Source organism: Theropithecus gelada, chromosome 20, assembly GCF_003255815.1.
Source record: "Theropithecus gelada isolate Dixy chromosome 20, Tgel_1.0, whole genome shotgun sequence".
In the NCBI taxonomy this organism is placed as follows: Eukaryota; Metazoa; Chordata; class Mammalia; order Primates; family Cercopithecidae; genus Theropithecus; species Theropithecus gelada.
In genome coordinates this window covers 46,386,358-46,400,964 of record NC_037688.1, presented here as the reverse complement: position 1 = coordinate 46,400,964, position 14,607 = coordinate 46,386,358, and the positions used below count along the sequence as shown (strand labels likewise).

Sequence of the window (14,607 nt, the reverse complement as noted above, 5' to 3'; positions counted from 1 at the left end):
ATGATCATGGCTCATTGCAGCCTCCACCTCCTGGGCTCAAGTGATCCTCCTGCCTCAGCCTCCCAAGATGCTGCGATTACAGGTGCGAGTCACTGTGCCCAGCACAGGCACTGATCTTGGGTCACGGGTAGAATTCAGGGGTGCAGAGAGGCATTTTGGGGAGGGGCCCAGTGCGGCCGAGTGCTGGGAGTCGCTGGGACCCGAGGCCAAAACCTCTCCAGGATGTATGGCTGGGGATGGGTGGGCACCTCCCCATCCTGGTCCCCATCCTGGGCCTCCCCTTTGCTCTGTGGAGCCGGTGCTATCTGTTCCCAGGCCCCTGGCGTTTCCCCGTTTGTTCCGTAAATATTTCATGCCCCGGGCGCAACTGGAAACACTTTCCTTTGATCGGCAGTGAGGGAAGGCAGGCGTCCAGCCAGGCCAGGGGAGGAGCTGGGATGGGAAGATCTGGAGTGGACCCGGGAGGACTTCCCTGCCTGAGCCTCCTCAGGGGCCCTTCAGAGATGGAGACGCTGCCCAGTTTTCCGGGAGGGAGAGAGGAAAGTGTGAGGCTTGCCCGAGCCGAGTGCCCAGGGCTTTATGATTTGTGCAGCTGCTGGGCTTGGCGCGGCCCTGGTGGAAGGTTTGACGCCATCCGGGCCTTGGTCCCCCTGTAGGCGTCAGCCTGACCCTTGCGGGGCTGGAGGTTGAGCTCAGACTGAGCAGGGAGGAGAGGGGCTGGGGCGGTGGGAACAGACCCTGGTGGTCCAGGCGGGGCTGCAGGCAGAGCCACAGGGGTCGGCTCCCAGAGACCTGCTTGTCATTTAGGGACTCAGAAGCCCCATCCTGCCTTAGGATAAAACCCACCTCCAAGACTGACCCTGCTGTCTGGAGAGAGACCACCCCCCCATCTCACCATGCCCCCTGCAGAGAGGCCCTGCCACCCTCTTCAGCCTCACTGGTCCCCCCGCTCTGCTAGCCTTGTGTAGTCTCCATCCTCTGCCTCAAAAGCCCCCTCTCGTGGCCCTGCAGCTCAGCCCTAGCTCAGTCGGTGGTGGGTGTCATGGCTCAGCCTCAAGGCACCCTGGGTCCCTTGGCTGGTCCCATGCACACCCCACGGATCAGGTTCCAGGGGGCTCCCGTGCACACCCCAAGGATCAGCTCCACACTCCCCACGGATCAGGCCCGGCCCTCGTCCAGCAGGTGTGGGGTGGTGTCTACGGACCACTCATCAGGACGTTGCCATGGTGGGGCCCCTGAGCCTTTGCAGGCTGGGCAGGGGTCCAAGGGCTCTGGCTCTGGGGGAGGTCCGTGCTCTGTCAACCATCCGGTCTGTGGTGCCCTGGGGCCTCCCCGCCCCTTCCTGCTTCCTCCTGAGAGCCCTGCAAGCTGGAAGGGGAGCCCGGCACCTTATTTTTATTTTTATTTTTTTTGAGACAGCGTCTTGTTCTGTTGCCCAGGCTGGAGTGCGGTGGCGCGATCTCAGCTCACTGCAAGCTCCACCTCCCGGGTTCAAGTAAAAGTGATTCTCCTGCCTCAGCCTCCTGAGTAGCTGAGATTACAGGTGCCCATCACCACACCTGGCTATTTTTTGTATTTTTAGTAGAAACAGGGTTCTACCATGTTGACTACCAGGTTTCACCATGTTGACCAGGCTGGTCTCGAACTCCTGACCTGAGGTGATCCACCTGCCTCGGCCTCCCAAAGGTGTGAGCCACCGTGCCCGGCCCCCTGCACCTTCTTCTGGGTGGGCAAGGGCCATGCTGAGCCCCTCCCCTGCCATGGATAGGGGTGGCAAGAACAGTCTGTTCCCCATGGGCTCCCTCCAGCAGGGAGCGGATGGGCCGGGGCCCACACAGTGGTTCAGGAACAAAGGCTGATGGGCGGCTGCCTGCCAGAGCTGGGCGGGTCCCTGGCCCAAGCCTCCTCTCACTCCCTTTCCCAGGATGGAGAGAGCACTGGAAGCTGGGCTGTGGCCTATAGGGTGTGTCCTGCCGGGAGGGAGTTGGAGTCGGGGGCAGGAGACCCCACTCGGCCTCCTGGGCTCCTGGAAGAGGCAGCAGTGGGTCCCTGAGGAGGTGGCCTGATCTCCATCCTCGGCTCAGGCTCAGCCTGGCTTTCGCAGCTTTGCATTTGGGGGCGGGACCTGCAGGGGGAGCGTGAGGGGGTGGGTGGGGGCAGGGGCTGCAGGTGGAGGAAGGAGAAAGCCATCTGACCCCTAGAGGTCATGCTGTTTGCATGGGAGAAGAGGGCCGGCGTCAGGGTGCCCCCTCGGCCTCTGCGTGCACCCCCCTGCCCCGTGCAGGTCAGCAGGACCTCGGTCCCTCTGCACGTTCTGGCCCCCTCCTGTCTCCAGCAGTGTCTCTTCCGGGGGTGCCCCTCGTACTCTCAGCTCCCTAGTCTGATCCAGCCCAGGCAGGGAGCGGTTGTGCCACACGGCCAGGGGTGGCCTCCAGGCCCAGCTGCGGCCCCCTCGACCATGGGGGAGGGATCATGGCCCAGCCATTCTAACATGTCCAGAGCAGGACACTCTGGCCAGCCCGAGAACTGAACCAGGAAGGAGGCAGGGAAAGGGGAAGGAGGAGGACAACAGGGAGGCAGTGACCTCCGAGTTGGAGCCAGAGACGGACATCCTGGACTGTCTCCCTCCTGCTCACCCCTCCCACCCTCCACAGGTCAGAGGTCATAGCTGCAGGGTCAGCAGGTCAGGGCCTGGGGCAACCCTAGGAAGGCGTGAGTGAGAAGCTGGTCCAAACCTGCCTCGGCTGCCTGGTGGTGCGGATGGGGGTCCCGGGCATCCCTGAGTGCTGCCTCGCGGTCAGGCTTAGGGATATGCAGGGTGCCTTGGACGTGGGTCACGAGTCATCACTCCAGAAAGAGGAAGCTGAGTGTCCAAGGCCAATCCCGAGTCTGTCGCCTAACACCGACTGTGCCCAAAAAACTGAACAGAGTGGACACAGGCCCTAAGTTGGCGCCCTGAGGCCGAGAGAGGGCAGGTGTGTGGTGACATTCACCACCTCGGACCCAGACCCAGACCCAGACCCTGAATGTCCCTGAGCTCCACGAAGTTGTGAGAAGGGCCTGAGCTGCTCTGCACTTTCTCGTGGCCAGCGTGGCTGGTGGAAGGGCCCGAGCTGCTCTGCACTTTCTCGTGGCCGGTGGTACAGGAGTCGCTGCCCCAGGGTGAGGGCCCAGAGGCTCCAGCTAGAAGGCGCTGGGGTGGAGAGGGAAGCTGTCCACAGCCCTGGGCTCAGGACTCAGAACCTGGTGGGCCAAGGACTTTGGTCCGGACCCCTGCTGGAGGGTGAGCTGTCCACATGTGTGCAGAGAGCAGAGGCAAAGTCAGGGCTCCTGAGTGCCCCCAGCCACAGGCTGTGCCCACCCACCCCCGCCCTTCAGCCCAAGGCCTCCCTGCTGGGGGGCTGAGTCCAGTGGGGCCACAGGCAGCTGGGAGCAGGACAAGGCTGCCGGGCAACTGGATGATGCTGCCGCTTCCTGCCAGGTGCGGGTACACACAGAGGATGCGGTCTTGGGCCCAACCTGGCGCACAGCAGGTGCCTGAAATGCCAGGGCTGCCATGGGGACTGGGAACCATGCATAGGGATGCGACTTCTCCTTGCGGCCCCTCAGCCCCAGGGAAGCAGTTGCCCGCCCCACTTTTCTCGAGAACCATCCTGGCCCCGCTCCCGCACCAGCCACGGCTGCTCAGGGGGAGCCCCCTCGCCACCCCCAACCCCGACCCTGGCCACGGCTGCTCAGGGGCGCTCCCCATGCCTTGGTCTTCATCCAGCTGCAGCCCCCACTGGGGTGAGGTGGAGCTTCTCGCATCTCCTTGTGTTTATTTCTTCTGCTTCCACAACTGAACGGTGACGGATATTTGCTGGATAAGTGAGCAAACCCCAGGTGGTAGCTTCCAAGCCTGGGAGGCCTTTTCCTGCCTGTGGGCCCCAGGCCCATCCTGCTGCCACCCCCAGGAGGGTGTCTGGCTCCTTGTCAGAATAGTGACATGAGTGGCCCTGGGGAGGCGTGGGGAGTGGGGCCGGCCTGCCTGCTGGGGTCCTGAGTCCGTGCCGGGCATGCGTCTCAGGCCTCCGAGCTCTGACCTGGCTGGGGGCTATTGTCTGGCTGAGTGGCCTGGGCTGGGGCCCCTCCCCGTCCCCAGGACCAGCCTTACCCACCCACTCTGCCGCAGGTCACACAGGCCGCCTCCTGCGGGCGCTGCTGGGCCTCAGCCTGCTCTTCCTGGTGGCCCATCTCGCTCTCCAGATCTGCCTGCACACTGTGCCTCACCTGGACCAGCTCCTGGGACCCAGCTGTGAGTCGCTGAGGGGGCAGGGCAGGGGTAGCCATCCTGGGGGTCAGGGAGAGGGCCATGCAGTGACCCCGAGTCTCCTGGGGGGGGGGGTCTACTCAGCCTGATTTATGTCAGGCCTGGATGGTCCCCGTGAAACACCCCAGGGATGACTGGGCCGTGGTGCTGGCTGGGCAGAGCCTGACTGGGTTCCTCTGTCTTTCTCCGCAGGCAGCCGCTGGGAGACCCTCTCGCGACACATAGGGGTCACAAGGTTAAGACCGTCCCCCCCACCCCCAACCAGCGAGCCTCCCTTGGGGATTTCAGGCCCCAGGAAGTGGGGGGACCCAGGAGGGACGGGAGAGGGGGATGGGGACCTGGAGACTCATCCACATTCCATCCGCACTCTCACCCGCACCTGTCCTCCTGCTCTGACTGCGGCTCCTCCCTGCTCTCCGCAGGCTGGACCTGAAGGACATCCCCAACGCCATCCGGCTGGTGGCCCCTGACCTGGGCATCTTGGTGGTCTCCTCTGTCTGCCTCGGCCTCTGCGGGCGCCTTGCAAGGAATACCCAGCAGAGCCCACATACGCAGGAGCTGGTGAGGGCAGCTGCGTCACCCGTGTGTCAGGGAGGTCATTCAAGAGCTGCGGTCTCAGCCATTTTGAGGGTTAATCTTTTAAAAACAAATGTAGACTTTTTTTTTTTTTTTTTTTTTTTTTTTTTTTGAGACGGAGTCTCGCTCTGTCGCCCAGGCTGGAGTACAGTGGCCGGATCTCAGCTCACTGCAAGCTCCGCCTCCCGGGTTTACGCCATTCTCCTGCCTCAGCCTCCCGAGTAGCTGGGACTACAGGCGCCCGCCACCTCGCCCGGCTAGTTTTTTGTATTTTTTAGTAGAGACGGGGTTTCACCGTGTTAGCCAGGATGGTCTCGATCTCCTGACCTCGTGATCCGCCCGTCTCGGCCTCCCAAAGTGCTGGGATTACAGGCTTGAGCCACCGCGCCCGGCCTTCAAATGTAGACTTTTTAGTTGTAAATTGTTAAAGAGGGGAGGAACTTCCATGTCCCACCCCGGGTCCAGCCTGCGGTTCCATCCTTTCAGACCTGTTTCTACCCGGGCTCTGCCTCTGGTGGGAAACCTCCAGGCCCTGAGGTGGCGTCTGTTTTGCCCTTAGAAACTCTTCACGGGGGGATTGTCTGGGGCCACGCGGTGGTGGGAACCTGCAGTGCTGGGCAGTGGGTCTGGCTGGAGAGCCGCTGCAGACGGGCTGAGAAGGGGCGGCCCCGGCGGGAGGCCTCGGCCCCAGGCAGAGAGGCTGTCGGCCCAGAGCACCAGCAGGGGCCTCGGCCCCAGGAGCGACCGGCCTGAAGCAGGGCCTCTGTCCTCGGAGTGGGAGGCAGAGTGAACTTTAGCTGCTACGAGACTTCGAGGTCTGGCCCCGGGAATCTCCGAGCTATGGCCACCTCCCACGGGCAGGGCGTGAGCTGGGGCCGGCATCACTGCTGCTCAGCCCCTCTCACCCCTACCCGGTCCCACACTCGCCATCCCCAGGCTCAGCCGGGATTTATGGTCACCTGGGTGTCCTGGCCCATGAACTCCCTGCCCCGGGCACCCAGCCTCCTCCCACCTCACCCTCCCAGTGCCCACTCGTCAGTCAGCTGATGCTTGCCAGGCACATGGACCCGAGAGGGAAAGGGGCTCCCCAAGCCACATGGTAGGTTGGGTGCAGCTGCTCAGCCTGCAGAGGCGGCCTGCCCTCCTGCCTGTCCTGTCCCCGCACCATGGAACAAGGCTGGCATCCACATTTCAGAGGCGGGAATGGGGACCTGGAGTGGCTTTTCCGGGCATTTAAGGGGGTCCGGTCATCGTGGGGGCTGTGCTGCTGCCTGTCCTCTGAGAGACCTGCCCCTCCCTTGTCAGCCCCTCCATGCTGACAAGGTAGGGGCCCGAGCTTCCTGGAGCTTGGCTGCTGGGACGGGGCTGGGGGGCTGGACTCTGGTCAGCTTCGTCTTGGTGTGATGGGACCCTGAGCGTGCAGCTGCGCCCTGGCCAGTGTGGACAGACTTCAGAGTGCGGTGGGGGCACCAGGCACCTCCAGGACACCATTCCGAAACCCAGATCTAGAAGCCCCATGACCCGGCCTGGCAGGGCCCCCGGGAGACCCTCACTCCCACATACAGGCAACACACAACATGTGTGCAGGCATGCGGCAGAGTGTGCCAGCCAGCCCGAGGGGTGCCGGCCGCTGGAGGAGGTGAGGGGCGTCTGCAGCGTGGCTGTGGCACGTGGGGCCCAAATCAGGGCCAGGCCTACCCCTCGGTGGCCTCACACCTGTCCTCCCACAGCAGCTGCCTCTGTTCTTTCCACTCCCAGAAATGCTCATTTTTCACGGCTCTGCTCAGGAGATTTCCCAGGGCCAGGGCCAGGCTGTGGACAGGATGAGCTCAGGCCTTCCAGCCCCAGCCCTGGCGCTCTGGGGTCTGGTGGGAGAGCCCCAGGCGTGAGCGATGGCACCCTGCGTTCTGATCCAGCCTCGCCCCCCGCTGCTGTGTGGTCTCTCAGAGGGGTGGGCTCAGGGTCCAGGCCTCTCCTGCCCTGATCTCCCTGTTCCCCTGGCCTTGGAGCCTCCCAGCAGCCCCTGCAGCCCTGGAGGCCTATGAGGACAGGACTGGTCTGGCTCATCTGTCCTGTCAAGCCCCCATCCCGTTTGACAGAAGGGGAACAGGCTCCGAGAGGCTAAGTGACTTGCCTGAGACTGTCAGAGCTGGGATGGTGCCTATCATCCAGCCCCACAGCCTGTGCTCTCAGCCTGGGTGCCTGGCGCCTCAGCCACCAGGAGAGCCCCCGAGTCACAGATGGGGACACTGGGCTGCTGGCAGCCAGGCCAGAGCTGGGGCATCTGACGACAGCCGTGTTCTTTCCACCACACCCTGGCTTTCCCCTGTGTTTGGGAAACGGCTGTTCTGGGAAATCTTTAGTCAGGACCAGGGAAAACAGGCCTGTCCGGTCTCTCTCCCCTGACCCCGGGCCGGCCTGTCACTTCTAGGCAGCTGGCAGCCTCTGTCTCCCCAGAGGCTCGGCGAGGGCAGGAGCACCACCCCTAACTTCTAGGCACAGCCACCCAGAAGGCTGGCAGGGGTACCCAGGAGACCCTGGAGCCTGGCCATGTCCCTCAGGCCCCCTTGGTCTCTAGAGACCCCCCGGGGTGCAGACAGGGCCCCGCTGCTCCCTGGGCGCGTGGTTCAGGGTGATGAGGTGCTCTAGGACAGCCTGCGGTCGGCCTGTACCTGGCAAGGTCATCACATGCCTGGACTTGCCAGGACAGACCGTGGGTCTTCGGCCAGGGTGAGAACTGCTACCAGGAAGGCCTGCAGGGCCTGTGAGCTCGAGTGAGGAAGTAGGAAGGTGTCAGGCAGACCTCAGGGAAGCTGGGGCCTGTGCTCAGGGAGGCTGGCCTGTGGCCCTCAGAGGGGCAGCTGTGGACGTGGCCACCTCCTGCTCTCCTGGCTGGGCAGATGTGGGCTGCAGAGGTGGCCTCTGTGATACACCTGACCTTGCCCCTGCCCGTGACCTTGGCAGGATGATGACGAGAGAGATGTGGATACCAGCCCCCCGGCAGGGCTGCAGGAAGCTGCAACGCTGGCCCCTACACGGAGGTCACGGCTGGCCGCCCGTTTCCGCATCACTGCCCACTGGCTGCTGGTGGCGGCTGGGCGGGTCCTGGCCGTAACACTGCTCGCACTGGCAGGTACGCGCCGAGGCAGGGGCACTGGCAGTCACACTGGGAGGGGTCTTGGAGTTCCCTGATGACCGTGGAGATAGTGGGACATATGGCACCAGCCAGGTACAACCCTGTGTGCCCCTGCCTTGCCCCGCAGGCATTGCCCACCCTTCGGCCCTCTCCAGCGTCTACCTGCTGGTCTTCCTGGCCATCTGCACCTGGTGGGCCTGCCACTTCCCCATCAGCACTCTGGGCTTCAACAGACTCTGCGTCGCAGTGGGCTGCTTCAGCACCGGCCATCTCCTCTCCCTCTACTGCTACCAGACGCCCTTGGCACAGGCTCTGCTCCCGCCTGCCGACATCTGGGCTAGGTAACGGCTTGCCACACGGCCCCTTTTTCCTCCCCCCCGGTCCTGCCCACCTGGCCCGTCTAACCCCTGTGGCCCCACTGCCTCCGGGGTGGTGGGCAGTGACAGGTCTTCTCTGGACAGGGTGCTGGGTCTCAAGGACTTTGTGGGTCCTGCAAACTGTTCCAGCCCCCACGTGCTGGTCCTCAACACCAGCCTGGACTGGCCCATGTATGCCAGCCCCGGCGTCCTGCTGCTGCTGTGCTACGCCACGGCCTCTCTGCGCAAGCTCCGTGTGCACCGCCCCTCTGGCCAGGCGAGTACCTGCCACCCTTGGGGGGTGGGCCGAGGTCAGACCATGGGCTGGTCTCGGGACCTCCTGCCTCTGGGTGGGGTGTGGAGCTGGTCTGGGCTCAAGGCGCTGGTCTCTGCAGAGGAAGGAGGCGGCAAAGGGGGACGAGACTCGGGAGCTGGAGCTGGCAGAGCTGGACCAGTGGCCCCAGGATGGGGAGGCTGCCCAGGTGAGCAGCCAGGTGGGTGGAGGCGCCAGGGTGGGGGGCACTGGGCCAGCCCCCTGCATGGCTCACCACTGCTTGCCCACAGCACGTGGTGCCCACAGCACCCGACACGGAGGCTGATAATTGCATCGTGCACGAGCTGACAGGCCAGAGCCCCATCCGGCAGCGGCCTGGTAAGTACCGTGCACTCCGAGGTACGGCTGGGAAAGGGGAGGCTGGTGCTGCCCCCTGGTGACCGCCTGGCGCTCTCGCATGCTCGCACGGCACCGCTGCCTGCTGCCCCCTGGGGCATCCATGTGTTGGTGTCCCTGACCCCTGAGACCCCCAGGGCAGCCGAGTGGCTGCATCGTTGATCCCCAAGACCCCATGGGGGAACCCTCCAGTCTCCCAACCCCTCCCCAGAAAACATGGCTACGCCGTCTTGTGCTGTTCGCTCTGGGAGCTGCTGCAGGTGGGCCAGTGGCCCCAGGAGGCCGCTCGTCCAGGGCAGGGGCAGGGGCTGGCCTGGGAACTCCGTGTTGGCCATGTCGCCTTGGGAGGGTCTGGGGGCTCTTTCTGGCTACTTTCTTTCTTTACCCTAACCCTTGATTTTCCATTTTGCAATGTGTTTCTGAATGAAACGAGTGAAGCCAGGGCCCTGGGGTAGGGGTCCCGAGAGTCTTCAGGTGCACAGGGCTGGAAACGGGGTCAGGGCCACCTTGTGCGCCCCACCCTTTCAAGGAAACTGAGGCCCAGAGAACAGCAGGTGCTGGCAGGTGCCCCTGACGCTCGGGGCACGGTGTCAGCCCCACCGCTGGAGCCCGTGTGTTCCACCCATAGCCCACCATGGCCACCAGGGGTCTGTCCCTCCTGCTGTGTGCTTGCCCATGGCCTGGATTTTAGGGCGTAGTCAGGGTGGGGGGTGCCTGGAGATCACCCTGCCGGAGCTGACCTCTGTCCCCACCTGCAGTGTGGCCCAAGCGGGCTGAGCCCAGGGAGGCATCCCCACTCCACAGCCTGGGCCACCTCATCATGGACCAGAGCTATGTGTGCGCACTCATCGCCATGATGGTAGGCGGCCGTGGGGATCGGGATGGGATGGGGTGGCGGAAGGTGGCTGTGCAGCAACCCCCTCCTCTGTGCAGGTGTGGGGCATCGCTGGGGGGGGTGCGTTGGGCGGCCATGCAGTTCCCTCTGCCACGCAGGTGTGGAGCATCACCTACCACAGCTGGCTGACCTTTGTGCTGCTGCTCTGGGCCTGCCTCATCTGGACGGTGCGCAGCCGCCACCAGCTGGCCATGCTGTGTTCGCCCTGCATCCTGCTGTACGGGATGACGCTGTGCTGTCTGCGCTACGTGTGGGCCATGGACCTGCGCCCTGAGCTGCCCACCACCCTGGGCCCCGTCAGTCTGCGCCAGCTGGGGCTGGAGCACACCCGGTACCCCTGCCTGGACCTTGGCGCCATGGTGAGTGTGCACCACCACATCCAGGGGTGCCTGGGTGCATGGACCCGTCAGGGTCATCATCCTGTTCAATGTCCATTGCCCAGGGGAGTAGCAGCACCAGGAAGGTAGATCCGTGTCTGTCTGTCACAATGGGGTCCCCATTCTGCCCACCCAGGGCCAGCCCAGAGTAGCTTCTCAGTGAGTGTTTGTTGAGCAAATAAACAGACAACCTTGTGTTGACACGGGCACCACCCCTGCATCCCGACACTGTGAGTGTGGGCTCTGCCCGTTGGCACGGGCACCACCCCTGCACCCCTGACGCTGTGAGTGTGGGCTCTGCCCACTGGCACAGCCCTGGGTCTCAGTGACAAGCTGTGCAGGCCATGTGTTCACGGGGTGCCTGTGTGTCCATGTGAGCTGGGTGCCAGCATCATGTCTGGTCACCTGTTTGCGGGCCAGTGGGTTGTGTCTCATCTTGTGAGACTTGTGAGCCCGTGTGTGCAAACACATGCACCTGTGTGTACACCTCCACATAAGCCTGTGGGCATATGTGAGCATGCATGTGGGTAAATGTGCACTCCATCATGTGGACGTGTGTGCATGTGTGTACATGGATCTGTGCCCATGTGAACTAGTGAACCCGTGTGACTGCATGTGAGCACGTGTGAACCCATGCACTCATCCGTGGGTATGGAAGTGTGTGCTCGTGTGCCTCTGGGTGGGTGTGAGCGAGAGGGTGTTTCGTGCCTGTGGGAGGCCGGTGTAGATGGGCTGCTGTCAGCTGCCTCCCTGAGGGCTCTTGCCCTGGCTGTGGGAGGGGTGCTGGGCCCCCGGCTGACTGGGACATACCGCTCTGGTCGCAGTTGCTCTACACCCTGACCTTCTGGCTCCTGCTGCGCCAGTTTGTGAAAGAGAAGCTGCTAAAGCGGGCAGAGGCTCCAGCTGCGCTAACGGAGGTCACTGTGGCAGACACAGGTGAGTGGCAGGCCAGAGGTGGGAGTTGCCCTCCTGCCCGCCCGCCCCGATGCCATCGCCTGCCCCCTGGCTTGGCCCACAGAGCCCACGCGGACGCAGACGCTGCTGCAGAGCCTGGGGGAGCTGGTGAAGAGCGTCTATGCCAAGTACTGGATCTATGTGTGTGCCGGCATGTTCATTGTGGTCAGCTTCGCCGGCCGCCTCGTGGTCTACAAGATTGTCTACATGTTCCTCTTCCTGCTCTGCCTCACCCTCTTCCAGGTGGCTGGCGGGCTGGGGTGGGGGCTGGGGCACGGACCCTCCCCGCGGCCCTCACCGCCCCCCTCACCCGGCAGGTCTACTACAGCCTGTGGCGGAAGCTCCTCAAGGCCTTCTGGTGGCTCGTGGTGGCTTACACCATGCTGGTCCTCATCGCCGTCTACACCTTCCAGTTCCAGGACTTCCCCGCCTACTGGCGCAACCTCACTGGCTTCACCGATGAGCAGTGAGTCCAGGCTGGGGCGGTGGGGCAGCGGCGCTGACACCCCATGCACTTCCCCAGGGCTCCAGCGGCTCCGCCGGGGGCTGGGCCGGTGCTGATGCTAACCCTCCGCAGGCTGGGGGACCTGGGCCTGGAGCAGTTCAGCGTGTCCGAGCTCTTCTCCAGCATCCTGGTACCCGGCTTCTTCCTGCTGGCCTGCATCCTGCAGCTGCACTACTTCCACCGGCCCTTTATGCAGCTCACCGACATGGAGCACGTGTCCCCGCCCGGCAGGCGCCTCCCACGCTGGGCTCACAGGTGCGGCCCCGCCCTCCCTGGCTGGCCTTGGAGAGGTGCAACCTCCTGGGCCAGGCAGGGAGACAGGTGGGATTTGGACAGGAGCCACATCCTCCATTTGCTCACATCGAGGGGATGGCAGTAGCGTGGAGGTCCCGGAGACAGTGGGCATGAGTTACGACGCAGCTATGCGCCTGACTTGGCAGCTGCAGCAGCAGCGGTGCAAACAGGGCTTCCTCCAGGCCCAGGAAATGAGAGGGGCAGGAACCCAGTTGGGAGATGCCATTTTCGGACTCTCTCCCAGGCAGGATGCAGTGAGCGGGACCCCACTGCTGCAGCAGGAGCAGCAGGAGGAGGAGGAGGAGGAGGGCCCCAGGGATGAGGGGCTGGGCATGGCCACTCCCCACCAGGCCACCCAGGTGCCTGAAGGTGAGTCGGGCGTGCAGAGCACAGCGGCCACCCAGTCTGCTGTGCCACATCCCAGCTGGGGGGTCATTGACAGAGTCCCCTCTGAGCTTCACAGCCTCTTCTGCACAGGGACCTGGGACTCCCCATTTCCGCCCTACACTGACCCTCACACCGTCACAGGCGCAGCCAAGTGGGGCCTGGTGGCCGAGCGGCTGCTGGAGCTGGCAGCCGGCTTCTCGGACGTCCTCTCACGGGTGCAAGTGTTCCTGCGGCGGCTGCTGGAGCTGCACGTCTTCAAGCTGGTGGCCCTGTACACCGTCTGGGTGGCCCTGAAGGAGGTGAGTGTGGCAGGCACCTCAGCTTCCCGTCTGGGGTGGGGTTGCTCTGGCCTGCCCGGCTGTCCTCCCCAAGCCCAGCCCCACGTGCCCGCTGTCCTCAGGTGTCAGTGATGAACCTGCTGCTGGTGGTGCTGTGGGCCTTCGCCCTGCCCTACCCACGCTTCCGACCCATGGCCTCCTGCCTGTCTACGGTGTGGACCTGCGTCATCATCGTGTGTAAGATGCTGTACCAGCTCAAGGTTGTCAACCCTCAGGAGTATTCCAGTAACTGCACCGAGGTACGGCCCCCGTGGGCGGAGACGGGAGGAAGCTCCAGGCAGCTGTGTTCGCAGCCCCACCCTCCCAGGGCAGCTGCTTCAGTGCAATGGGGCCAAGGGGGCCTCCTGGAGGCAGCATCCTTTGACCTGATCTGTGGACCAGGGGTCCACTCCCCGCACACAAGGGTGTCTGGTAGGGGCGGAGTCCCAGGGTCTGCTGCAGTGAGGAGGGGAGGGCCGCACCCCAGGCCTGGGCGGGGAGAGACAGTCAGGCAGCTGCTGCCTGGCACTTTCTCACACATCCTTCCTTCTCCCTAGACCTCTCTTCACTCCCCTAGCCCCTGCCTGTGGTCTCCCTGTTTCTCAAACACCTGGTCCCCTTCCCCGTGAAGGTGGCTCCAAGACCAGCAGCCCCTGTGTCCTTGGCTGGGGCAGCGGTGGACCTGCCCCGGAGCTGTGGCTGTGGTGGGCTCCAGGCAGGGCCAGGGGGGCACTGTGGCCTAGGAGGGGGCACTGATGCCCGGTCTCTTGCCAGCCCTCCCCCAACAGCACCAACCTGCTGACCACGGAGATCAGCCAGTCCCTGCTGTACCAGGGGCCCGTGGATCCCGCCAACTGGTTTGGGGTGCGGAAAGGGTTCCCCAACCTGGGCTACATCCAGGTGAGTGAGGGGCTGGTGGGCGGCTGGGCGGGCGAGTACCCGGCTGCCCCCTGACCCTTGCCCCCCCGCAGAACCACCTGCAGGTCCTGCTGCTGCTGGTATTCGAGGCCATCGTGTACCGGCGCCAGGAACACCACCGCCGGCAGCACCAGCTGGCCCCGCTGCCTGCCCAGGCCGTGTTTGCCAGCGGCACCCGCCAGCAGCTGGACCAGGATCTGCTCGGCTGCCTCAAGTACTTCATCAACTTCTTCTTCTACAAATTCGGGCTGGAGGTGAGGCAGGGACGTTGCCTCCTGGGGCAGGGCTTGGCCGTCGGAAGGGAGGGCTGCACTGTGCAGGCACCGAAAGCCTGGCCCCACCTGGGTCTGCCTGGGCCACCGGGGGCGGGGGATAGGGCCCGGCAAGGCTTCCTCCGGCCTCCTGTGGTGTTGACAAGAAGCAGGGGGCCGAGGTAGATTCGCTCTACTGTACAGCCCACCTCCTGGAGCCTCACTTTCCCCTGCATGATGGCAACTGCCAGCCACTCCAGCCCTCTTCACAGCACCACTGGCCCTGTCCTTGCTTGATGCCCACAGCCTCCAGGCAGGGCTGCCACAAGCCTGAGGCCTGCCGGGTGGGACCAGAAAGTCCCTCTCCCCCGACTCACTGCACCCCACCCTCCCCCCGACTCACAGCACCCCCACACCCCACCCTCTCCTCTCCCAGACTCACTGCACCCCACACCCCACCCTCCCCGACTCACTGCACCCCCACACCCCACCCTCCCCGACTCACTGCACCCCCATACCCCACCCTCCCCAACTCACTGCACCCCCACACCCCACCTTCCCCCCGACTCACTGCACCCCCACACCCACCCTCCCCCCGACTCACTGTACCCCCACACCCCATCCTCCCCTGACTCACTGCACCCCCACACCCCACCTTCCCC

At 64.3% G+C, this 14,607-nt stretch overlaps 1 protein-coding gene across 1 annotated transcript in view; it reads left to right on the top strand.

Annotated features, from left to right (window-relative positions):
- PIEZO1 (piezo type mechanosensitive ion channel component 1) overlaps positions 1 to 14,607 on the top strand; it is a 69,743-nt gene that overhangs the window by 36,802 nt on the left and 18,334 nt on the right. The window contains exons 3-22 of the mRNA XM_025369732.1: positions 4,172 to 4,294; positions 4,502 to 4,544; positions 4,732 to 4,870; positions 7,850 to 8,018; positions 8,149 to 8,362; positions 8,483 to 8,654; positions 8,773 to 8,859; positions 8,942 to 9,029; positions 9,806 to 9,906; positions 10,041 to 10,301; positions 11,144 to 11,255; positions 11,338 to 11,516; positions 11,591 to 11,739; positions 11,851 to 12,033; positions 12,317 to 12,441; positions 12,601 to 12,758; positions 12,860 to 13,036; positions 13,551 to 13,676; positions 13,748 to 13,948; positions 14,071 to 14,143. Coding sequence (XP_025225517.1) covers positions 4,172 to 4,294; positions 4,502 to 4,544; positions 4,732 to 4,870; positions 7,850 to 8,018; positions 8,149 to 8,362; positions 8,483 to 8,654; positions 8,773 to 8,859; positions 8,942 to 9,029; positions 9,806 to 9,906; positions 10,041 to 10,301; positions 11,144 to 11,255; positions 11,338 to 11,516; positions 11,591 to 11,739; positions 11,851 to 12,033; positions 12,317 to 12,441; positions 12,601 to 12,758; positions 12,860 to 13,036; positions 13,551 to 13,676; positions 13,748 to 13,948; positions 14,071 to 14,143 — 2,880 coding nt within the window. The remainder of the gene's footprint in view (positions 1 to 4,171; positions 4,295 to 4,501; positions 4,545 to 4,731; positions 4,871 to 7,849; positions 8,019 to 8,148; positions 8,363 to 8,482; positions 8,655 to 8,772; positions 8,860 to 8,941; positions 9,030 to 9,805; positions 9,907 to 10,040; positions 10,302 to 11,143; positions 11,256 to 11,337; positions 11,517 to 11,590; positions 11,740 to 11,850; positions 12,034 to 12,316; positions 12,442 to 12,600; positions 12,759 to 12,859; positions 13,037 to 13,550; positions 13,677 to 13,747; positions 13,949 to 14,070; positions 14,144 to 14,607) is intronic.